Source organism: Pongo pygmaeus, chromosome 8 (assembly GCF_028885625.2).
Source record: "Pongo pygmaeus isolate AG05252 chromosome 8, NHGRI_mPonPyg2-v2.0_pri, whole genome shotgun sequence".
In the NCBI taxonomy this organism is placed as follows: Eukaryota; Metazoa; Chordata; class Mammalia; order Primates; family Hominidae; genus Pongo; species Pongo pygmaeus.
The window spans coordinates 127,805,084-127,829,624 of NC_072381.2; the positions used below are offsets into that span (position 1 = coordinate 127,805,084).

Sequence of the window (24,541 nt, forward strand, 5' to 3'; positions counted from 1 at the left end):
AAAAAAGTTAGCTGGGCGTGGTGGTACATGCATGTAGTCCTCCCACCTATTCGGGAGGCTGAGGCAGGAGGATTTCTTGAGCCCAGTAGTTTGAGGCTGCAGGGTTGCCACAAACCTTCAGTTTGTAAAAACCCCAATATCTGTGAAGTGCAATAAAATGAAGCACAGTAAAACGAGGTGTGTGTGTACCTAGGTACCTAGGAGTAGAATTGCTGGGTCATATGGTAATTCTATGTTTAACTCTTGGAAGAGCTGCCAAACTGTTTTACACAGCTGTTGTACCATTTTACATTCCCACCAGCAACGTAGGAGGGTTCCAATTTCTCCATGTCCTTGCCAACACTTGTTATTTTCCTCTCTTTTAATTATAGCCATCCTAGTGGGGGTGAAGTTTTATCTCATTGTGGTTTTTTTTGGATTTCCCTAATGACTAATGATATTGAGCATCTTTTGATGTTCTCGTTGACCATTTGTTTATCTTCTTTGGATAAATGTCTCTTCAAGTCATTTGCCCATTTTAAACTTGGACTAAAGTTTTTGAGTTCTGAAAGTTACTTATATATTCTGGATACTAGACCCTTGTCAGATATATAGTTTGCAAATATTTTCTTTCCTCCTGTAGATTTTCTTTTGACTTTCTTGAAGTCGTTTGATGCAAAAAAAGTTTTAAAATTTGATGAAGTCCAATATATCTTATTTTTGTTGTTGCTTATGCTTTTGGTATTATATCTAAGAATTCATTGCCAATTCCAAAGTAAGATTTACCCTATATTTTCTTCCGAAAGTTTTCTAGTTTTAGCTCTTAAATTGTTAATCCATTTTGAGTTAATTTTTATATATGGTGTGAGGTAGGGGGTCCAGCTTCATTCTGTTATATGTGGATATCCAGTTGTGCCAGCACCATTTGTTGAAGAGGCTTTTTTTCCCCCACATTGAATGGTATTAGCACCCTTGTTGAAATCAGTTGACTATAGATGTATAGGTTTATTTCTGTGCTCTTAATTCTTTTCCACTGATCTATGTCTATTCTCATGGCAAGTTGATAGCTTTTACCTGTGGTATATGGTAGTATAGAGTATTGATTTTTCAAGCTTTGATTACATTGTGAACTTTTTTTTTTTTTTTTTTACAAACTTATGGTAAATTTATTAAAGAAATTATTTCCTTTGAAGTATCAGATTTATAAGAACAATAACAATAATAACACACAAACTTAATGGATAGTTTTATTTAGAACTTTTTGGTGTATTTTATCATTTCTCTGACTGCATATGGAATAGTGATGCAGATACATAGTATATCAGTAAGCATTGTAATTGAATTTTCACTGTAAGTTAAATTTACCTTGAGCCTCTAAATAAAGAACTAGTTATGTAAATTCATCCTGCCAAAAGATGTGATGGTGCCAGCTATAGAAGTATCAGAATAGTAACAGCTGTCTGGTGCAGATTTGGGCTAAGCATCACATCAAGAAGGAATCACATGTCTGTAGTCTCTAGAGAAACAGTGCTTGGCACCTAACCGTTTTTTAACTTTAATCAGTACAACAAAAGTTGCAGTACTTTAGAACCAGAATATGATACACCTTTTAAGTCTATTTTAATCTATAATGTCTCTTTTTCTTTTTTTTCTTGTAATAATTTACTTGCTAAAGAAACTTTTTGTTTTCCTTTGTTTCTTATAGTCTGGCTCTTGCTGATTGAATTCCTTTGGTGCAGTTTAGCATGTTCCTCTGTGTTCTGCATCTCCTGTAGATTGGTATTTGGATATAGAGGGGATCTAAAAAACATTTTTTCTTGTTGCTTTATGTTCACGTGATAGGTGATGTTTGTGTCTTCCACCAGGAGGCATATCATACCTGCTTATCTCTCTTTCCAGTACATTAACTAGTTTATTTTGATTCACTTTAGTTTTAACAATTCAAGGGTTTTTTTAAGAAAGGATGGTGTAGAGCATAAGATTAAGAGCTCTAGAGTGCGGTAATCTGGATTCAGGCTTTGACTCTTGGCCTACTAGTTTTGGAATTTTGGAAAATCACTTCCCCTCTGTGTTAAGTTCCTTATCTGCTGGGGATGATTATGCCTACTCCTAGGATTGTTTAGAAGATTAAAAGAGTTAACGTATGGAAAAGAACCTTATACAGAGCCTAGCATGTAGCAAGTGGTCACTAAATGTTAACTGTTGTTGTTTTGTGAATTTAAAAATATTCTAAAATAATCTAAAGGATAGATTATCTTGATTTGTGAGGAAATTAAAATTTGGATAACTATTTTTCTTGGCTCACCTGGGGTTTTTTTTAGGGAAAAAGTAAGTAAATTATTCAGCTGAGGTGAGTAGCTCTCTGTTGTCCCCATCACAGTGAATAAATAGTTACATTTAGTAACCACTCTTCACAAACTTAATTTCAAAAGTGATTTTTGTCAATGCCTCAGATGTTGGTGTGTGTTCATTTTAATTGGCCTTACCTAATGTTGGCAAGTTGCCCCCTCCTTGAACAGATTTGCAGTCCGTGAGAAATACTTTCCTGTTTCATAGGGAGCTTACTGTTAATATTTTTATTTTACAGTGTAATGTTCAAGCTCAGAAATGCCTTATGTGGATCGTCAGAATCGCATTTGTGGTTTTCTAGACATTGAAGAAAATGAAAACAGTGGGAAATTTCTTCGAAGATACTTCATACTGGATACCAGAGAAGATAGTTTCGTGTGGTACATGGATAATCCACAGGTTCGTAAAATCCCAAGGATTATCTTTTAAAAGCATAGAAAGTTGTATTTAAGTATTTAACATACTATACAGGCTTTAGAATTTGTCTTCTTAAGCAGTATATTTTTAGATTTATTTCTACTGGGTGTCCTCTCTGCCCTGCACCCCTGACCTCTACTGTCTTGTTTGAATTTCAGAAGGTGAAACTAAGTTTATTTGATAAAAATTAATGCTTTTGTATATATTTTTCCCTCGAGAGAGAAATGCTCTCTCTGGTGGAAAATTAGGTTTTAGAAAATTAGATCTTGAGTCACAGAAAAAATAACAATTGAAGCTGTCCCCAAAATAAATACTTTTTTTGTAATACGTATTTCAAACAACAGCTAAAATAAAGACCAGGGATAGATGATTTTCTTGTATTAAGGAGGCTTAATACCAGGGTCCCTTTAGTGAGATTAAATTTAGGTTTAAGATGCTGTATCTAGGATAGAGACTATTATTTTTAAATAAATAAATGACTTAACCACATGATACTCTTGCACATATGTAGTCCTTTTATTTTGTAGTGTCAGATTTGAGTCAGTCATTGTAATGCCATCCATGAACTGAAATGCAGTTTGATTTTATTGTTGCCTTGCAAAACATAGGGGTAAATGTTATAATTTAAAAAATTGGCATCCCAGCCTTAAGAGGCCTGAGATTAGATATCATCTGTGAAGTAGTTTTAAACTTTCAACTTTCTCTCCTTTTTTTTTTTTTGAGATGGAGTCTCACTCTGTCACCCAGGCTGGAATGCAGCGGCACGATTTTGACTCACTGCAGCCTCTGCCTCTTGGGTTCAAGTGATTCTCATGCCTCAGCCTCCCGAGTAGCTGGGACTACAGGGGTGTGCCACCACACCTGGCTAATTTTTTGTATTTTTAGTAGAGACAGGGTTTTGCTGTCTCGGCCAGGCTGGTCTTGAACTCCTGACGTCAGGTGATCCTCCAGCCTCAGCCTCCCGAAGTGCTGAGATACAGGCATGAGCCACCGCGCCCGACCTTTTGGAACTTTTTATCTTCAAATAAAAATTGGTGTAGAAGTTAAAAATGGGGTTGTATGTTGCAAGGAAGTATGTGCAAAGCAAGGGATGAATCTCCAGCAGACTTCTAAGCTGATTTTTGTCCAGTAGGCTTCTCGTGTGGGTGAGGAATGGAAGGTCTAGGGAAGAGCAGAGACTTATACAAGGTTCTGTTCTGTTTCACAGAGCAGGAACTAGGTCTCCTGATAAGTAGTCTCGTATTCTTCACTATATACTGATTTTAGATTAGACAAGATATGTATGTGTCTATATTAGATACTAATATGTGTATGTTTATTTATGTAGAATTTGAGTTGTAAGGGACCTCTCCTCACCCATATGAGCCATTGCACAGTTCTGCCTATTTTCTCTCCCTGATTTTTCTCTCTCTTCACAAGGTCTGGTTGACATATGTATGGTTTCTCCTGAATTTTACTTGAAACTCCTTGATGATTTTTCTGTGTTCCTACATAATAGATTCTTCTTGTCATTCTTCCTTTATCAGTACTACCCATTTAACAGAGCTAAAAGGAGTTAAGTACAAAATAGAATATATTTATTACCCTGAATAAAACTTGAACTTGGAATTCAGAGGAAAGTTATACAGCTAGTAGAAGGAGTTGAAGTCTTCATGGAGATGGTAACATTTGAAATTGACTTAGAAGTTTGGATATAATATTGGCTAAGAGATGGAAAAGTTGAGTATTCCAGTGCTCAAAGAATAATGTGGGCAGAGATCAAAGCAAGAGAGCCTGTGGCATGTTTGGAGACTAGATCACTTTGGCTATAGCACTCAGCTAGGTCTTGTCCACATGAACTTTTAAAAGCCAGATCTCTATGTTAGAATTAATGCACTGGCTTTTCTGGACACAGTGCCAATTTTTTTTTAAGTACAGAATTTAAATATTTTTTAGTTTTTTCTTATTAATTTTATATCTTCTTTCCAACTTAGGAAATCTTGATTCTGCCAGCCAGTGTATTAGCCATTAGTACCAACTTGGTGTCACTTTTAAACGTAATAATCAAGACATATCTACTCTTGAAAACTTCAGTAAAATGTTTTGCTAAGATTATTATATTATTTTCTTTCTTTATCAAGGTTATTATGTTCAGTATAACCGTGTTATTGCATCTTGACATAAGCAATTAGATTGAACCATATGAAATTGCTAATATACAGCCATTTTGAATTACTAAAAAAATGGCAATTTCATATGGTTCAATCTAGTTGCTTATGTCAAAGTATGATAACATGGTTATACTGATCATAATAACCTTGGTAAAGAAAGAAAATTAGTTTGATTCCTCTATTATTAGGAAGCCACTTCTTCCCCTGACCACTGCTTCCTTTACCACTAACCGTGGGTTTAAAAATTCATTCTAGTGTTCATTAGGGATCACTTTGGGGCTTCCTGTGTTTTGTCCAGGAGGTTGGTAATCATGGAGAATGAAATAATTAAGTTGCTGTACGAGGGAGTGCATTTGAAGAGATTCGAAAAAGTATTTGGCAAAATGAGTTTAGGAACTCATAATCAACAAATGGCCTATTTCCCGTTTTTTCTTAAATGTTCTATTAGTTTGTTATTTCTTGTTCATTGTCAAGTAACAAATTTTGAATCTCATTTTTTTCCAGTCAAACCTGATGGTAATCATACTAGTGCACAGAAACTGCATATTTTGAATATTGTTTTTCTCTCAGCTACTTACATTTCCCTGTAGTATGCTACTATTACTGTGACACTTTATGTCATGCTTTGGTTTCTCATTTGTCTTCCTTCCACAATGGCTTAGAGCTGTATTCAGCAGTTAAAATAATAGGCTCATGAAAAACTAAAAAGAAATAAATTATTACCCTTGAATGGAAGGGTAGCAGTTTTTGAAAAAATCACTTTGGTAGTAGTTAGAGATTCTTGGAGACATATTTACATTTCTTCCTTCTTTAAAGTTAAAAACCAAAAACCCATAAATCTAAAACGTTATACATAAGAATACAAATAGCTTTTTAATGTTATACGTTAATGAATTATAATTTTATTTTATATGCATACTTACTATTTATGATTTATATTTGGAAGCTTGTACATAGTATATAGTTTAAAGCAGAACATAATTAATGGAGTTTTACAATATATAGGTGTGAAAGTTTTTAAAAGATCTGTCCCTGTCAACAATAAGCAGTTCATGTTTGGGACTCTAAAGTCTTTGAAATGTCTAGGCTTCCAGTTACCTCCTAATCATTCATTAGAACAAGCCCATAGATTTTTTTATTTTTCAGTACATTATTATAAAGTCTGTTGAAAAGTTGATCCTGTCTTATCTCCAGCAGAAATAATTTTCAAAATCATCTAAAACTAATGTTTTCATTTTTACTTCTGAAATCTTCTATCAGTCTTTTATCAGTCTTCTATCATATAAATGAAATTTATATTCTTTATTTCTTTTCCCCAGATTCTTTTGTCTGGTTTTTCTACCTCTATCTTCCTCCTCTATAATCCATTCAGTTTATTATAAGATATATTATTAAAAAAGCATAATTTTGATTCCAGATCTGCTCATAAGCCTTCTTCGTTGGCCTCAAATTCTCTACAATATAAATTCTTTGCTACTTTGTTTTTTATTTAGGTCCTCTATGATTAGGTTCTCAGTTCAAGTTTTCAGACCACCATTTTGTACTATAATCTTATAGGACACTGCATTACAGCCCAACACAGCCCCCTCTCTCTTTCTAGTACAGAGCTGTGCATCTTCAATTGTTTGCCATAGTTTGTCCATTTTCTCTGCTTGGAATATTCTCCCCTGCTTTTTGGGTTTCAAAATTTTCCTTAACCTCCAGCCTAAATGTTGTTCATCACTTCAGTCTTTCTGGATAGCTTCAACCAGAGTTGATTCTCCCTCTTTGTTTACCTTTAGCTCTTTTGATGCAAACCACATCTGAAACTTAACGGGAAGAATGAAAATACTGTGTGTGAAAGTGCCTACATTCCCTGCATATGATAAAGAGAAGCAAACATTTTTTTTTTTTGGAAAAAAAAGTATCGATGTAGATTAATATGGTATAAAAAACAGTAAACCATTTAAATGGGGGGAAATGCAGTCCATTTTTGTCAAGAGATACTTGATAAAGAAATTTTAATAGAACAAAGTAATATATGTAGTCTTTTTAAGTATCTTACAATTATATTTGTTTTCTGCCGCTAAATATTTCCCCCTTGCTTTCAGGAACAAAATCTGATCTTATTTCTGGCTTTTTAAGCTCATGAGAAAGAGTATTAGTTTAGCTCCAGTGATAAAAATAGCCTTTTAGTCCTAGAATGCATGATGATGGAGCAGAGTAGGATTCAGTTTCGTTATCCAAACTATGGACTTGATTTCAGACCTAGTAAAAACTTGAACAGAAGAAAAGTTTATTTGTAAAATGTGATATTAAAAAATTGAGTTTTTTAACTTTTCAGAAGTATATGTGGAACATTACATTATAAAATGAATTCATAATATTGGATATTAATTATATATTAATACTTTGTTTTAGAACCTACCTTCTGGATCATCACGTGTTGGAGCCATTAAGCTTACCTACATTTCAAAGGTAGTCTTTATACATTGTCTTATATTCATGTGTGAATTAAAATCCCTGTGAATGAGAGTATGAATAGAAGCAGCAGTTTCCTTTCCATGTCCTTTAACAGTGATGTTCAGATTCCTGTCATACTGAAACGGTACCTGATTACTATGTTTAGAAGATTCTTTAAATCGATACAATGATGAAGAATATGATTTTAACTTACAGGATGTGGCAAATTGCAAAAGTTAACATTAACTTTTATGATCAGGTATACGAACATCAGAAAGGGAGAAATCAGTGAAACAAATTCTATCTTGAGAAGGTCTGGAGATTTTTCTAAGTCTGTATTATGTTTATTTAGACTGTTTCCAACTTTTAAATCCCATTGTCTTTGATACTTTGTTTCTTAATGTTTTATTTTGAGGAAAATATGGACCATTTTCACGTTGAAAGGATGATTTTTCCCCCTCTTTTCACTTTGTCTCTTTTCATTTCTGTTTTCTTGTTTGTTTTTCTGGTAATTTTGCAATACTATTTTTTATTTTTTAAAATTTTGATTTTATGTTTGTCAGGTGTATTTTTTTCTTATTTTCTTCTATTAATGTTTAGGGAACTAAGAGATGCTGAGGTGCTAGCCCTATGGGTTTGTGTGTGTGTGTGTGTTACATAAAAGTAATAAAAGTTTGTTGATTACTTATATATGAGATGCAAAAGGTAGCAACACAGTATTATTAAATAATATGGGTACTATTATGCATGTACTGAGATCTGTTGGCAAAGGTAGATCACTTCAACAGAAGACCAGTTTACAAATGTGCCTCTGTTTAGAAGATAGATGTTATATAAATAAAATACTTTATATTAGTATTACAATAGAGGTATTCATTCTCATTGACCAAAAAGAAAAGAAAAGAGCCCTTGGACAATAAAGATTACACATTTAAAAGGAAACATTTTTCTGTTAAGATCATACTATGTAAATTTATATACAACAAATATTGTATGGAAGCTCTTTCTTGAAATCAGTAAAGTAGGTAGGGTGACTGGCCAGCTGCTTTCCTCTCCTCCATTGCTCTTCTTTTAAAATAGAACCTTTTTTCTGTGCAGTTCTGTAACTTTCATTTTGTCCTCCCGCTTCCTGAAGTTTAAATTGTGCAGTTTGTACTCTACTTTGGATGTACCACTTTTTTTCCAAAAAAAATTTATTGTTCCAAAAATTTATTTCTGGAACAAACTTTTGTGTGACTCAGAACTGTGAGTTTGTAGTTGGGATCAGTGAGGAACCCCAGGCTTAGAATTCCTTTTGAAGGTGCAAAACGGATGCTACAATTATAAGTTGTATCACTGGACAACAGCATGGCAATAGTTGTGAATGAGCTTCTGGGAGGTACTTTATTTAAAGGGATAGAAGCAACCAAATGCAGCTAGTTGCCTCATCTTCTAAAATGAACCATGAGCTGCATTTAATAAAGTGATCCCATTATCCTAGGGCATTCTCCTGTACAAGAGAGGATCCAGTCCCATTTTGATCTCCTCATAGCAGATTAATGTCTTAATCTTAATTATTAAGATTAAGATTAATTCAATTAAATGCCTGGATTTGTGGACTTTATTTTTTTTTATTTTTTTATTTTTTGAGACGAAGTCTCACTGTCTCCCAGGCTGGAGTGCAGTGGCGCGATCTCGGCTCACTGCAAGCTCTCTCCCCCGGGTTCACGCCATTCTCCTGCCTCAGCCTCCGGAGTAGCTGGGACTACAGGCGGCCGCCACCACGCCCGGCTAATTTTTTTTTGTATTTTTAGTAGAGACGGGGTTTCACTGTGTTGGCCAGGATGGTCTTGATCTCCTGACCTCATGATCCGCCTGCCTTGGCCTCCCAAAGTGCTGGGATTACAGGCGTGAGCCACTGTGCCCGGCCTAGATTTGTAGACTTTAAATACACAGTCTCCCCTTTACCCAGCCCCATTTTTGCTTAAAAATCATAGCTAATTTAGAAATATGTTATTTGGGAAGAATGCATAGTTCTTGTAGAATATTCATTGAAGGTATTTTGAAAATTATTTTAAACTAAAAATACTTGTACGTATGACATAAAGCCTAATGGTTTACTTTCACCTTCTCTCTGACATTTCTTTGAAGAGAAAACAAGTTGTTCAAAGAAAATATGGAAGTATTATTTGTTACCTCTTACAATTGGGAACCGCATCCTATGTATTTAATTTGCTGTCCTTTTTCAGTTGTCTTTAATTTTAAGTCTATTTACTAAATGTGTATGATTATTGGGGAATCATACATGTGGAAGTTTACATAGTATGTAAGGTTGGTTTTAGGATTATATGGAGAAGTGAGGAACCCGTCTCTATTTTTCTTTTTAGGTTAGCGATGCTACTAAACTAAGGCCAAAGGCGGAGTTCTGTTTTGGTAAGTAGCCATATTATATGTATTTTAAATAGACTGATATAATTGTATCATATTGTAAAAGAAAACTGTTGCAGAAAACCACACAAAACCTATGGCTTAATGAATTATTCTAAAGTGAATTCCCTTGTAACTGTTATACAGATAAGGAAATAATATTTTGCACCCTGTCTCCCCTAACCCTGAAGCCCCTTTCCTGTGTGCCATCCTAGTTACAACCATCTCCTTCTACCCGTATGTAACTGTTATTTTGGCATTTATAATGATCATCTCCAGTGAGATTTCAGGGAATTTTTAACTTTCTACGTCATGTTATTCTATATTAAACATATTAATAATTAAAAGGATTTGGTCTTTAGCTTTTGGGTGGTGAGAAATGCTCAGTTTGGGGTAGGAGTAGTTGAGGGTATTGGATTAACTTACTCAGCAAATGTTTAGTATATGCCAGGCACTGTGCTTGGCACTGGAGCTGTAAGATGAATAAGAAACAGTTGCTGCCCTTAAGGCTGGTTGGCTCATAAATAAAAAATACCAGGCAATTAATATTGCAGTTGTCACAACCTGTAGATAAAGGGATATGCAGTCTATTAAAGAAGCACAAAGAATGACCTTCAAATCTTTATTGGGGAGCTCAGGAGTCGGGGAGCCTCACTGGAGGAGGAGATGCTTACATTGGTGGCCAGCTAGCTTTCTGCTTATATCCTTTACCACTGCAGAGAAAAGGCAGGAGGACTACATGCAGAGGCTTGTGGGGAGAAGAGCGTGGTGTCTCTGGAGCTGAACACTCTGAAGCTAGAGGGTATGATAAGTGGCTAGAGAGTAAAAAGGCAGGCAGAAGCCAGGGTGCTGAGTTTTGATGAGCAATAGGTTTTATTACTTTGAACAAAGGAGAAGAAAAAGAGAGCATCTGGAAAGCAGACATAAGGTGAAGGAGGGTTTTTGTTTGTTTGTTTGTGTTTTTTTTTGTATGCATAGGAAAGTTTTGATGTAGGTAGACTGGGTAAGTGGCTTTTGAACTACTGTACTTATGTAAGGTCCTGAGTTAGGGTGGTGGCAATAGGAGAAGGAGGAAGGGTGAAAAGAAGGAAAAGTGCAGGGGCTTGGTGGATATGGGGGAATTGGAGGGAAGAGAGAAGCAGGGACGTTTGCTTCAAGTAAAGAAATGAGAAGTCAGGGAGAGCTGGTTACACAGGGTAAAATGTTTGCTATGGAGTTGAAATGATGGGGAACTTCCAAATGGAAATGTTCTGTTGACAGTAATTGAGGACTGGATGGAGCTTTAGGGTCAAGAATGGAGAAATTCGGAGTCTGTTGAAAAGTGGGTGGTAGTCGAAGCTAGGAGAATTGATACCCTCTCAGAGAGTATGTTAGTGGACATTAGTGACTGAAGGAACAAATATTTGGAGTGGCCAACTAACATCAAAAGAGACTTTCACATTAAAGTGAGAGATACTTTTGGAAGTAGAATTGGAGTTCTTTGCTCTCTTTTGCTTGAAAAGGGCAGATTTCTTTAGGCAGTAGTTAGGAATAGCATCTTGATATGAGCAAGATGAAATGTGGCTGTCAAAGGAATCCTCTAAAATGCTTTTATCTCACTATGAAGCTATTTTTAAAAGTTACATGTTTATTACTAATTATAATTTTGGTTACGAAACAGGAAAATGCCTCAGAGCCTTGTAAATGAATGGATATTGCAAGTCAGATAACTAAGAACTTTGTATTTTAGAATGTATAATGCACATACTTTTGACAACCCTTTTTTTCCTAAAATCTCAAACTTACAGGAATAGTAACATACAGTAATAGACTTGACATTCATAGTTATTGGAGTATTTAGAATGGGTGATTTTAGTTGGAATCAAAAACTAAGATTAGTCGTTCATTGGTCAGGCAATAGTTTATTAGTCCTCTACTGCTAGTGGGAGTAAAGATTCATGAAATGCTTACCTTCAGAGAGAGAAGCACTGACTTCTAAAATAGAACCACAACTTTCATTCAAAGTGGCAACATATTTTCTCTCAAATTGTCCCAAACTAGTGAGAACAAGAAACGCGCAAGCCATTTTTGATGGAGGGAGCAGAGTATCTATAACCCTCCGTGTATAAAGTTGGAAAGTAGATAGAGGAATGGTAGATGATTTAGCAGAGTGGAGGAAGAGGCCAATGAAAAGCTCACCATTTAAGTGTTCTGCCCCCACCCCAACTCTACTAGATAGGCTTAGGTATAGGAGATAGATTTTCTGGGGAAGCAACAGTGAGGAAGGACCAAAAACAGGGACTTCGTTTGCATATCTATATCAGAAACAACCTCTATTCCCTACCTCCATCTAGCTCAATCAGGCAGACACCCTTCCCCTGTCCCAGCAGGTAATGGGATGTGTGGTGTCTCCAGGAATAGAATCAGTGAGGCTGTATATTTAGGGGCACTAGTCCCAGAGAACGAAAGGAATGAGGCATGAAACTGAAAATAGGAAGATTAAATGAAAGTCTGCACAATCAGTGCAACCCCAGCCCCAGAGCGCTGGGCAGCCAGGTTTAGGTGAGTAAGATCTGAATACCCTAGAGAAAAGATCCATAAATACTGACTGACATCTGGGCATTTCTACTGGAAGAGCTTGCCGTAGTTGACTAGTAAGGTCCACAATCAACAGCCCTACAACAACCCAAGAGAGCTTTTCATCAGTCTTTTTAGCACTTTCTTTTAAAATATGAATAGACAGCCCAGGATGACTGAACATTTGATGAGAGCGGATTATCAAACAGGAGAAGGAACATGAGACAATGCAAAACTTGGAAGAAAAAGTCAAAGAAATCTGAAAGTAGAACAAAGGTAAAGATAGATAATGGAAAAGAGATAAAAACCATCAAGTCCAACATCTGATAGAGACTGTGAGAGGACAGAGGAAAGTACAGAATAGAGAAAACAGAGTGGGGAAAATTGACAAAGAATATGATAAAATACCTTAGAACCTCTTGATCCAAAACTGTATATTCATAACCAGTTGATCTCAGGTTGTGAGATGATTTTTGTTTGCAGTTAAGCTAATGTTTATGCTTCAAGTTTTATCCATTTTATGTATTCATTCTAATCATAAAGATTTGAAATTAAATACTCAAGTGGAAAAGGTAGGAAGCATACAAGCTTCTAGGGATGCATTTATTATTCACAATGAAACACTTGCTTTAGGGTTTTTATGGCAACTTAGCAGTGTCAGAGTTTTTTTTTTATTGTTCAAAGATTTTATTTCTTTCCCTTTCTCCCCTCACCACCAATGTTGCTAAACACCACATTTCAGTAACTTGCTTTCCCTTTTTTTTTCTTTTGAGATGGAGCCTCACACTGTCCCCCAGGCCGGAATGCAATGGTTTAATCTTGGCTCACTGCAACCTCCACCTCCTGGGTTCAAGCGATTCTCCTGCCTTAGCCTCCCAAGTAGCTGGGATTACAGGTGCCCACCACCATGCCTGGCTAATTTTTGTATTTTGAGTAGAGACAGGGTTTCATCATGTTGGCCAGGCTTGTCTCGAACCCCTGACCTCAAGTGATTGGCCTGCCTTGGCCTCCCAAAGTGCTGGGATTACAGGCGTGAGCCACTGTGCCCTGCTTTACATTTTTTATAGTGCTTCCTTACTCCTTAGAAATCTCCAGATGATGGCAGTGAGGAATATTCTGTACCAAGCACTGTGTTAGTTTCTTTACATATATGATCATCACCTCTTAAGGAGGTGGAATGAGTGGCATTCCCAATTCACAGATGAGGAGTATCAGGCTCAGAGAAATTAAATAATGTTTAAAAGATGATATTGCTTGTAAGTGCATAAGCTAGTTAGGTTAGATTGATTCTAGGCTGATTTTTTTTTCTAGATCATACCTATATATCTACATCTTGCCATGAAGTAATTCTTAAAGTACATGAGATTTTATTCAGATTGCAAGGTATACTAGGGGTCTTTTTTAGATATATATTTGTATCTCTTCCTTCCCTTAGAAGAGATCCTTATATAAATATTTATTCAAAAGAATATATATTAAGCATTTACTGTGTACCAAGTGTAGTATATTAATAAGTGCGTAGATTTTTAAACTCTTCAGATGTTCTGGGCAGATGCCCAAAATAACATTGAGGGGAAGAAGCCATTATGAATGAGGAGAGCTCTGCTTCAGCCTAACCTGAAAAAAGATTATAAAAGGAAGCCTTACCGATGGCTAGAAATTAAAAACAAAAGTTATTTATTGATAGATATAGCATCCTAGTGAATTACAGATTTATCTTAATATATATTTATGGCAATTATAACTTTTCCAGTCTCTAGAAAGATGTACAAGAACAGATTTCCAGTGTGTTAAATTTCTTTTAAGGTTATAGACTGGTTGTTTTGCAGCGCTTTACAAGATAGGCTTTGACTTCCTTTCTGAGACCTTCATCTCAATTCAAGGAAGCTGTAGTTTAGAGTGTTTTGGTCTCAGTCCCAATTTCAAAATCTTGTGTGTTTTTCTTGAGAGTTTGCATTTCCCCTTCTCTTAGTCACATTCAACTGTGTGCTAGTATATCTTTTAAAATTTTGGTGGAGACGTTTGGAAGTTATTTTTATATCTGAACAATTGCAACAGTATAATTATTCAGATACTTAGCTAGAATAATATTTATGCTTTTAAAAATAAATGCAGATGGTGTATAATAAATAGCTTTAATTCAAGAGTGGACTATGATAGTTTATAGACAACTGTATGTGCACATGTGCTTTGCTTGATAAAAGTACCTAGTCCCTAAAGGGGAATATAGAAACTAAATTGCATAAAAGTTCCAAATGTATTAATATTCAAAATATAAAGGAAATTCATAAGGTCTAGAAAAATAAATCTTAAGTTAGGGAGATTTTCTAGATGATATGAAATCTGGATGCATTTATAGAAAAGATTCATAGTATATTTCTGTCTGATCAAAAATACTGTTAAAATAAAACAGACTGGGTAAAGTATTGGTAATAAAGCAGAAAAGATTAATATAGAAGTTGCTATAAATTAATAATTCAGGAGAAACGTGGGTAAAGAAAGTCAACAAAACTCACAAAATAAATGCAGATGGCTAATAAACTTACAAAACTAATTTATCTCAATAACCAAAGAAATTAAAATTTGAACAAGGTACAATTATTTACCAATTAGGTTGTTAAAGAGTATTAGCCAGGAAAACACCACACTAGATATTTCAAACCTAAGGGATTTGTTATGGGGAATTGGTTACCCAAATATTGGAAGGCTGAAAGAACATGAAGGGAATGCTGAAGTAACGCAGGAATTAGATGCATGAAGCAACTACTACTCAAGGGCTAGAGAGACAAAAGGGAAGAGGCAGTAGTATTACTATAACCTAGGGCAGTGGAGTAGAAGCCAGCATGGAGCTATTAGTATCCAAGGGGACTCTGCAAGGCTGGCGTAGGGGGCAGGAAAAGGCCCCTAACAGTAGTTAGTTGTGTGCTGCTGTTGGAGAGAGGTCAACAACAGCAGGAATCAAGGAGAGTCTCCTCTTTCCGTCTCCACTCTCCCACCTTACAGTCTCTCATCAGTACCTCCCACTGGCAGAGAATGGCCTCAGATGGGGTCTAGGAAATATTGTTTGCAGACTACCAGCCCCAGTGCCACAGAGCCTTTGAAAACTAGAAACTAGAGGTATCCACAGGTGCTAACAACCAGTTCTGGTGAGGGGTATTCGATGAAAGAAACTGTGTATGTGGTTGGTAGGAATGTGAACGGATTCAACTTTGTGGGAAGATGATTTGGAAATACCTATAATTAAATGTCAGTTGTCTTTGACCCAACAAATCTATGTCAAGAAATTTATCCCCCAGAAATGCTAGCCAAGTGTGGAGAAATATATGTATATGATGTTTCATTGTGATATTTTATATAATTTCAAAAACCGGAAATAGCCTAAGTGTCTATCATTAGGGGATTGACTAAATGTATTGTGGTGTATCCATTTAATAAACAAAATGGCCATAACAAAATAAGAGTTTTACCTGTGTTATTGTGTGATAAAAGCTGTATTACATGTGGTCTGATATATTTTGTCAAATCCACGAGAGTCACGGTATTGAACCTAGCAAGGTTTTTCAGCTACTGCAAACATAAATTTAGAGGTAATAAGTACAATATTTGGTGTGGTTTTTTTTCTATCAACAGTTATGAATGCAGGAATGAGGAAGTACTTCCTACAAGCCAATGATCAGCAGGACCTAGTGGAATGGGTAAATGTGTTAAACAAAGCTATAAAAATTACAGTAAGTATATGTATTTTTTTGAAAAATGTTCGATGTCTGGAATTAATCTTTTCATTTTGAAAATACACCTACGAAATGTTCCCAGCTTACCAACAGGGTTCATACTCAAGCTTTGTTTAAAAGACAGGTGTTCAGAATGTGAATATGTTTTCTTGTACTTGGTGACTGTTGGCCCTTTAATCAGCCCATGATTGTCTTTTTAACTTATGCACCTAATAAGGAGATATATTACTGCAGATCTTAATCACTTCTTACAACGTTTCTAGGAGAAAATGCGCTTAGCACGTAGAGTTCTATCGGGAGGATATATATTTTTCTTCCAGTGTAGTGTAAGAGATTTCCTGTCACCTACCTGAGGAATAGGCACTTCTCTCTTCTAAGCCATGACTGGGATTGGGGTCAGATAGGGAAAGAGGTGAAAACAGGAGCAGGACAAGGGGAGATGAAGGCTGAAAAATGAGGGATAGGGATAGGAATAGTGTCTAAAGGGTTGCGGCAGTCAGAGGGTCCTGCCCATGTGACCTTTGAGAAGTTTGTCTCAGGCTCTAAACTTCTTCCCATGTCCGATTTTTTTCCTTGCGTTCCAGGGCTTGGTACCCTTGCCCTCCTTTCCCATGCTACAATTTCTTGCTTCTAATGTGTGCTGCTTTTCTTTTTTGGTTTCCTGATGAATATTTATTAACACTGTGTCAGATCTTAGACCGAAGGTTTTCCTTAAATGAACTGGAAAAGTGAGGCTTAGAAAGATTAATCTACCAGTGTTATAGCTGGTAGATTATGGAGGTGGAAGCCCAGTCCAGTTTGTTGGCCTCTGGAGCCCGAACTCTGAAGTGCAGTGCCTTACTGCTTCCTGAACAAGAACAGCCTTCTCCTTACTCTTTTGTTCTAAAGCCAAAAACCTTTACTGAGAGAGTTTGCTAGTGATGATGAGCAGCAAGTAGATAGGCTCTATTTTGATTGTACCTTGCCTCACCTTTCCCTTTACACTTTTGTAGAGAAATACATAGCAGGCCTGCCTGGAAAATGTTGGGAAGGAGTTCTTGTGTTGTGAGATTTTGTGTCAATTGCGTTTTTGTTTTTGTTTTTTTTTAAATAAAGTGCAGTTATATACTGACCCTAAGTGACTTATTCTCAAAGAACATGTGCCCTGAAAGTCAGCATATGTTAGTCACTCATTAGTTTCCATCTAAAATGAATAATTTCATATTTATATCACAACACAATAAAGAGTCAATATAGTTAAAGCTGTTCTCAGAGTTAAGTCAAATTTTTTTGTTTTGCTCTAGAACATCTTGTTACCACATGACAGAAAATGCCTACGCACTGCATCTGATCTGTACATGAAGCAGAAGTTATTTTAGGTTTGTGCAGTATCAGGAAAGCAATTTTTAAACCTGATTCAGACATACATATTCTTAAAAGCTTTTAATCATTTTAACTCTTCTAATAAATATTCCCTGCTTGAAAAATTTCTTTAGAAAGATAATATCTCATAACTTTACTAAATTCATGTTTTACAATTTGCAATAAGAAGCAGCACTGGTTTCTTAGTGCTTTAAGAGAAAAAGTAGTGAATGGTCTCAGGCTTTTTACCATTTTGGGGGGTCTTGAATTGCTATGTCTAATTTATCAATGGTATGAAACAGTCTTATACAAATGACACTGGTAAGCTTTTTAGCATGAAGGAAAAACAGGTTAGAGATTCTAAATAGAATTCTAAAAAGACTTCTAAGTAGCTTTTGTGGTCTTGCAATTTTATTTTATATGTTGAAATTTTTATAGTTTTTAAGATAAATTTGGTAAATGATTTTGATGTTTTTATAATTCACATTTGGAAAATATAAATACATATAAGATATAGAAATCCTTATTACTAAAGTGGTTATAACTGCATTAAAGTGAGTATAGATTTGATAGCACTTATTAAAAATAAACTTTAGATAGACACACATTTAACTCATAGGATAGCAATGAAATAATTTCCTATGCTTTAATAAGATGCTTTATGTTAATTTTATTCCTTAAAAATATCTTACCAGTTTCATGTGCATTTTATACATTTAAGTGTATTAAAGTGTGGAATCTCTAATTTGTTATATTTTCCTATGAACATTGCTGATGATTTACATGTAGATTATTTGAAAACTTAAAATGTACATTTTGATATATGTACTTAATACATCAATCTTTCTATGGGATCACTCTCATTTTGGTCAACTCGGTAATTGAGTGGTCTGCTAAGTACTGTGTGATATATAAATTTTAAAATTTTGGAAATCCAAAATTAGAGTTTGGAAGTGTGTGGTTTCAAAATAGAGGTGGTTAGAGGGCAATGGGTAAGGGAATGATGATTTTTAAACTATTTCCTAGTTATAATATCTTGCCATTTTAATCCATTATCCTCTAACACTATAGTCTGTGACTTCCCTTACTTAAGTCTAGGTGGGTGCCACTTGAAATTCTTTTCCCTTTATAGTTGCTTTTCAACTTATGATGGGGTTACATCCTTATAAACCCATTGTAAGTCAAAAACACAAGTTGAAAATCCATTTAATACCCCAACAAACCCACTTGTAAAGTTGAAAAATTATAAGTTGAACCATTGTAAGTCCTGGACCATCTGTATTACACATGCACAAAAAGGAAAAGAGCAACAGTAGGAGAATCAGCCCTGAAGGGGGTGTATCAATGACTGGAGTGAGGAAAATCAAATTTTAAAGTATGCTTTCCACTGTTCATTTATAGTAATAACAACATAAATATGGTGGTTTCTGTTCCCTTATTGATTATTAAGGAATGTCTAAGATATGTATGGTTTTTTCCTGAACAGAGATCCATTATTTTTAAACATGTCTTTTTTAAAATTTAAAAATAAATGTTCGATTTGAATCGAAAAATTAGTACTTTGAATTTGTGGCAGAAACTCCACAAGTTTGATATATTTTTAATAGAAACTGGAAACAAGTAGATGTAGAATTCTCAGAAAGATTGTAAGACCCAGGAGTTTGTGTCTGCACGTTTTTATCCTCAGTGAATTGAACATTATCATTATCACAATTTCATTCTTTCTTTTTTTTTTTTTTTTGAGACAGAGTCTCGCTCTGTTGCCCAGGCTGGAGTACAGTGGTGCTATCCCAGCTCACTGCAGCCTCTGCCACTGGGATTCAAGTGATTCTTGTGCCTCAGCCTCCTAAGTAGCTGGGATTACAGGTGTGTGCCACCACATCCAGCTAATTTTTGTATTTTTAGTAGAGACTGGCTTTTGCCATGTTGTCCAGGTTGGTTTTAAAACTCCTGGCCTCAAGTGATCCACCCAGCTCGGCCTCCCAAAGTGCTGGGATTACAGGCGTGAGCCACCGCGCCTAGCCCATTACATTTTCATTCTTGGTGAATTGAATATCAACTTTCCCTTTAACTTTTGAGAAACCTGCAGCGTTTTTATGTATTTCACTCATAAATACTTAAATCTGTTTTGTTCGTCTTTTTATTCTCTAGTTATTTTTACCTTTTCTTTTCCTACTATTAGAATTTCCTACTACTAGGATCACATGCAGATGCCTGCCAAGATTACATTCAGATCTCCTACAAAAAATGCTGGGACGTAAAAAAGGATAGAAAGCCAAGGAAAGGGAGAGAGGCAGTAGACAAAGAAACCAAGTGGATTCGGTGTCTGACATGTGCCAGCTGCCCAGTGAGATCACTTTTCTGATTTTCACTGGACAGTTGGATGGTTTGGGGCAGGGGTGTATCCTGAAAATGTCTATCTTAATGGCTGAATTTAGACCAAGTTTTACAGTGGTACATATTGTTTTTAAAGGAGTTGTCCATGTTCATGGGTATTTTGCTTGAACTTTTCTTGTTCTTAGGGAATAAGATGATTACAAGTTAGATAATTTTTATAGTAAAATGCAGTTCTAAGTTAACTATTAGCATCTGATTTTATTATAAAGACAAATTAGAAGCAGTGAGTTTAACAGCATAAGCAAGGACTTTTAATATACTGTAATTTAAGAAAAATGGAAAAACCAATATAAATTTCAGTATTTTTTAGAATGATTTTAAAGGTTTTTCTTAATAATTCCCAGGTCTGACTAAATTTCTTGAGAGAATAACTGCTAGTTTTCTTATGGGTCACCTCTTAGCAGCACCTCTCATTTTATCTAGTTGAATAGATTGTTTTCTCTCTGGTTTCAGGTTCTCTTAATGCTAGTTTCTGTTCTCAGTGAGATAACTGGGCCATATTTTCTCTGTCAGAATAATTGAAATATATGATGCTATTCATTAGAAAATATAATGAGCTTCCCTAGCAAATCGTTCCAGGGTATACTATCCTAATTTTATTTGACAGGGAAAATTCTCTTCATTATTTTATTGTCTTTAAAAAGCACTCCACAATGTGCAAGTTCTTAGAAGAATTCAAGAGGTATTCAGGATTCTCTTCTCTTTCCTGTTTTCTCTCTCTTTTGTTTCTGTGGATGAGGGCATTGTAGTATGAATATGAACCAGAGGCTGGAGGATTGGGCCTGAGGCCTAAGAGAAACCACTTCAAGGGAGGCATGTGGGGAAGGAAGGGAGAGGGAGTTTTAGAAGTCACTTAAGAGACAAGTCATTTATTATATCCATAAATTACATTTGTGTGGATTGGGACTTACTGTAGCTCAGCATTCTTTCATATACACATGGACCATGTTTGCTCAATATTTTGCAGAAAGCTGCTTTGCAAATGCTTATCTGCATTGTATACCCTCTTTTCTACAAATCTGGTGGGAGTGGCATCATATAGAAGAAGAGCACAGGTTTTAGAGCAGTGTTTCTCAAAGTGTGGTTTATGAAACTCCTGCCTCAAAAATGTCTGGTGTTCTTGCTTAAAGTGCAGGTTTTTGAGCTGCATTATAGATACGTTGAGTCAGAATTTCTGGGTTCAAAGCAGGGGAATCTGAAGTTTTAAATAATGTTCCTGAGTGATACCTTATGCACTCTAAAGTTTGAGAAACCACACTGCTTTGGAATCACACTAATAAACGGTTTGAGCCTTTGAATACAATGTGAGTGGTGTCCTGTAGTTCTACCAGTACTCTATTAACAGGAATTAGCTATATGACAAGCAAAATATTTAAGTTAAATGTTTCTACACCACTACTTCAGTGATTGTCAGTAGTAGTTGTCATAGTGTTTCTGAAAGACTGCAAGGTTCCAAATGCCCTTTAAATCATTGGAGAAAGTCTAAATCATGTTCAACATCATAATTGATGCTGAGCAGATTTTATTACATTTTATTCACAGCCTTAAAAATGTATAATTTAAATACAGACTATGTGCTAAACAGTCTACAGATAGAAATAATGATTAACTGAGTACCTTATTTATTGAATAGATCACATAAGAAAAGCAAAAATATATGTTAAAAATTTGTGATACCTCTGATTCTTTCATCCACTTTAGTGAGGTGTTAATATGAGATTCTGCTGTTACCACAGTCATTGTTTTCCTGTACTTGTGAACGATTTATCATTGATCGAAGTATTGGAATTCCTTTTTTAAATTTCTAATGAAAAGTTTTGTTTTGAAACTTCTGATTTGTTTTAAGAATTTTGCTATTCTTTTTTCTGCTGACTTTGGATTCGTCCATTGAGTCTTTCAACATTTATTGAATACACTATGGTTTTGGTAATAGTCTCTGTCTTGAAGCCAGGAAAGACTGAATATGCCACAATCCCAGAATCATGGGTAGGAATGGAGAAAGGGAAGAAAACAGCAAAGAGCTGTAAGCCAATAGTAAGTGTGCCAATAAACAGGGTCTAGAGCACAGCAGTTGGGCTTGGAAGAGTTACACACACTTGGCTAGAATGTATTGTAGTCAGGATCTGAACCTCTATTCCCTAATGCCCCGAGCCTATTTCCTTACCTCTGAGGGGGGGTAGAGCCCCTATGCATAGGGTAGACAGGAGTAGTAAAGGAGAAAAGTGTATGAACTAGTACCTGCCCGAGTCAGCACTCATTCAGTGGTAGCTATATTATAAAATATTATTCTAACAGAAAAATTAGTGTGATAACTTAAGGAGTACATACATGGACTATAATTTTTATATGTATTTGTCAACTATATACAAAAGGACGAATAATTAGAAATTCTGTGAGAAAACAGGTTCACATGTATCATGCTGGTTGCAAAATGATTCATTGTATTTACTATTTCAGGTACCAAAGCAGTCAGACTCACAGCCTAATTCTGATAACCTAAGTCGCCATGGTGAATGTGGGAAAAAGCAAGTGTCTTACAGAACTGATATTGTTGGTGGCGTACCCATCATTACTCCCACTCAGGTAATTAAGTAACTCTTCTGTTGTGTGAGGGTCTAATTATTGTATATTGATTTTTATATTATTAAAACTAAAACAGTGCATCTTTTCTTAATTAGTATAATATTCAATTACTATAAAATATTTTTGTTTATTTCAAAAGTATTTATTATAAAACATTTGGAAATTACATAACATTTAATACTTCTCATGATTTCTCTGAGCCTTTCTTCATTGTACTTTTCACCTCAGAAATGGAGATATGAGTTGTATATTACATTTTGTAAATAGATTTTTTCACTTGTATCATGAACATTTTCCAAGTCATCAGAAATCCTTTTATATCATTTTTAATGAGTGCATAGTAGTTCTTCCATGGATTTACCGTAAATTACAAATCCTCTATTGGACAAATAGAGTTCCTTTTCTTTTTTGTTTCTTTTACTTTGTAAACAATGCTATGATGAATATTCTTAAAGGAGAAATTCCTAGAAATAAAATTGCTGAGTCAAGAGTTTGCAAGTAGTAATTTTTAAAATCTATTTTTTTTACAACCTGGCCTAAGTGGGCTAAACAGAAGACTGGGATTTTAACTAAATTATATCTCAGAAGTGCTAATATGCTAAATTGAGTCTTTATTTGAGTTTTAGGAAAAATATAAATTTATATACAATTTTTGATGAAACTAAAACTCTTGTCTGAGCTTGAATTTCTTGTTTTGCTATTGAAAAGGATGAATTTGTAATGGATATTAAGTTACTAGTAGTTGAGAAACCAAGAATTTTAAAGTAATCAATTGGTATTGCCAAGCTTGGGTATTTTCATTACCAGTGTGCCTTTGGAACTCAAAAGACTTTGACACTTTATAAATCTTTTAAATCAAATTGTATCATTCCCCACATTTTTCAGGTCTTTTGCTATGGGAGGGTGATTAGTGGGATTAGAAATATTACAACATTAATTAATTAATTAACTATTGAGTGCTTTCTTTATGCTTGGCAAAGGGTATGTTAATGAACAGAAATTCCCTGCTGTCATAGAGCATATATTTTTCACCAAAGTTGGATAAAAAAATAAGCTAGGATTGTGTGTTTACGTTTTCCGAAAGTAATGATTTTAAACTATTAACCTTCTGGTTACTATGTACCTAGATTAAGCTTCTTTCACTGGTATTATGACCTATGTTGACATAAGGGGTAAGACTATTTTCCTGTAGTTGTGTTAGGATACTGTATTAGTTTGTATCTGTGGCTGTTTTAATTTTGTCTAGAGTTAAGATTTTGTTGCATTGTAATTTTGGTATGGATATTTCCGTAGTTTCTAGGATTTTATGGGGGGTATAATTTTATTGCATCATTTATTTTGTAGTATAGTTTTAAAAATTACAAAATAATATATATGTATCATAAAAGGCAAAAATTGGTAAATTGGACCTCATCAAAATAAAAAATACTTGCTCTATGAAAGACCTTCTTAAGAGGATGAAAAGAAAAGGTACAAACTGGGAGAAAATATTTGCAAACCACATGTCCAACAAAGGACTTTTATCTAGAGCATAGAAAGAACTCAGAACCCAACAGTAGAAAGCCCAAGAAATCCAATTAGAAAATTCATGAACAGATATTTCATCAAAAGATAAAAGATAAACAGATGGTAAGTAAGCACATGAAAAGATGTTCACCATCATTAGCTAGCAGGGAAAAAATACAAATTAAGAGCACAATAAGAGATCACTGCACACCTATCAGAATGGCTAAAATAAAAGTGACAACACAAATGCTGCCAAGGATGAGGAGAAACATGATCTCTCAGGTGTTGCTGGTGGGAATGAAAATCAGCCACTCTGAAAAACAGTTTAGTGTTTTTGTTTTGTTTTGTTTTTTTAATAATAAAAGTAAGCTTGTGATTACTGTACAACCCAGCATTTGCAGGCCTACGTGTTTATCATAGAGAAAGGGAAAATTACGTTCACATAAAAACTTGTGCATGAATGTTGATAGCAGCTTTTTTCCTAATAGCTAAAAGTGGGAAACAACTCAGATGTCCTTTAATGGGTGAACAGTTAAACAACTGGTCATCCATCCATACCATGGAAAATATAGCAATAAAAAGGAATGAACTCTCTAGATACAAGGAACAGTCTGGACAAATCTCGAGAATTGTGCTGAGTGAAAAAAGATAATCTCAAAAGATAACCTTCTGTATGCTTCCATT

At 35.1% G+C, this 24,541-nt stretch overlaps 1 protein-coding gene across 15 annotated transcripts in view; it reads left to right on the forward strand.

Annotated features, from left to right (window-relative positions):
- PLEKHA1 (pleckstrin homology domain containing A1) overlaps positions 1 to 24,541 on the forward strand; it is a 57,614-nt gene that overhangs the window by 16,022 nt on the left and 17,051 nt on the right. For 14 of the 15 annotated variants that reach the window (XM_054503990.2, XM_054503989.2, XM_054503979.2 and 11 more), the window contains 5 exons: positions 2,567 to 2,727; positions 7,296 to 7,352; positions 9,704 to 9,749; positions 15,930 to 16,027; positions 22,226 to 22,351. In XM_054503990.2, the coding sequence (XP_054359965.1) occupies positions 2,587 to 2,727; positions 7,296 to 7,352; positions 9,704 to 9,749; positions 15,930 to 16,027; positions 22,226 to 22,351 (468 nt within the window). In that variant the 5' untranslated portion in view covers positions 2,567 to 2,586. Of the gene's footprint in view, positions 1 to 2,566; positions 2,728 to 7,295; positions 7,353 to 9,703; positions 9,750 to 15,929; positions 16,028 to 22,225; positions 22,352 to 24,541 lie in introns of those variants that run through there. The other variant, XM_054503996.1, reaches the window with a different exon arrangement.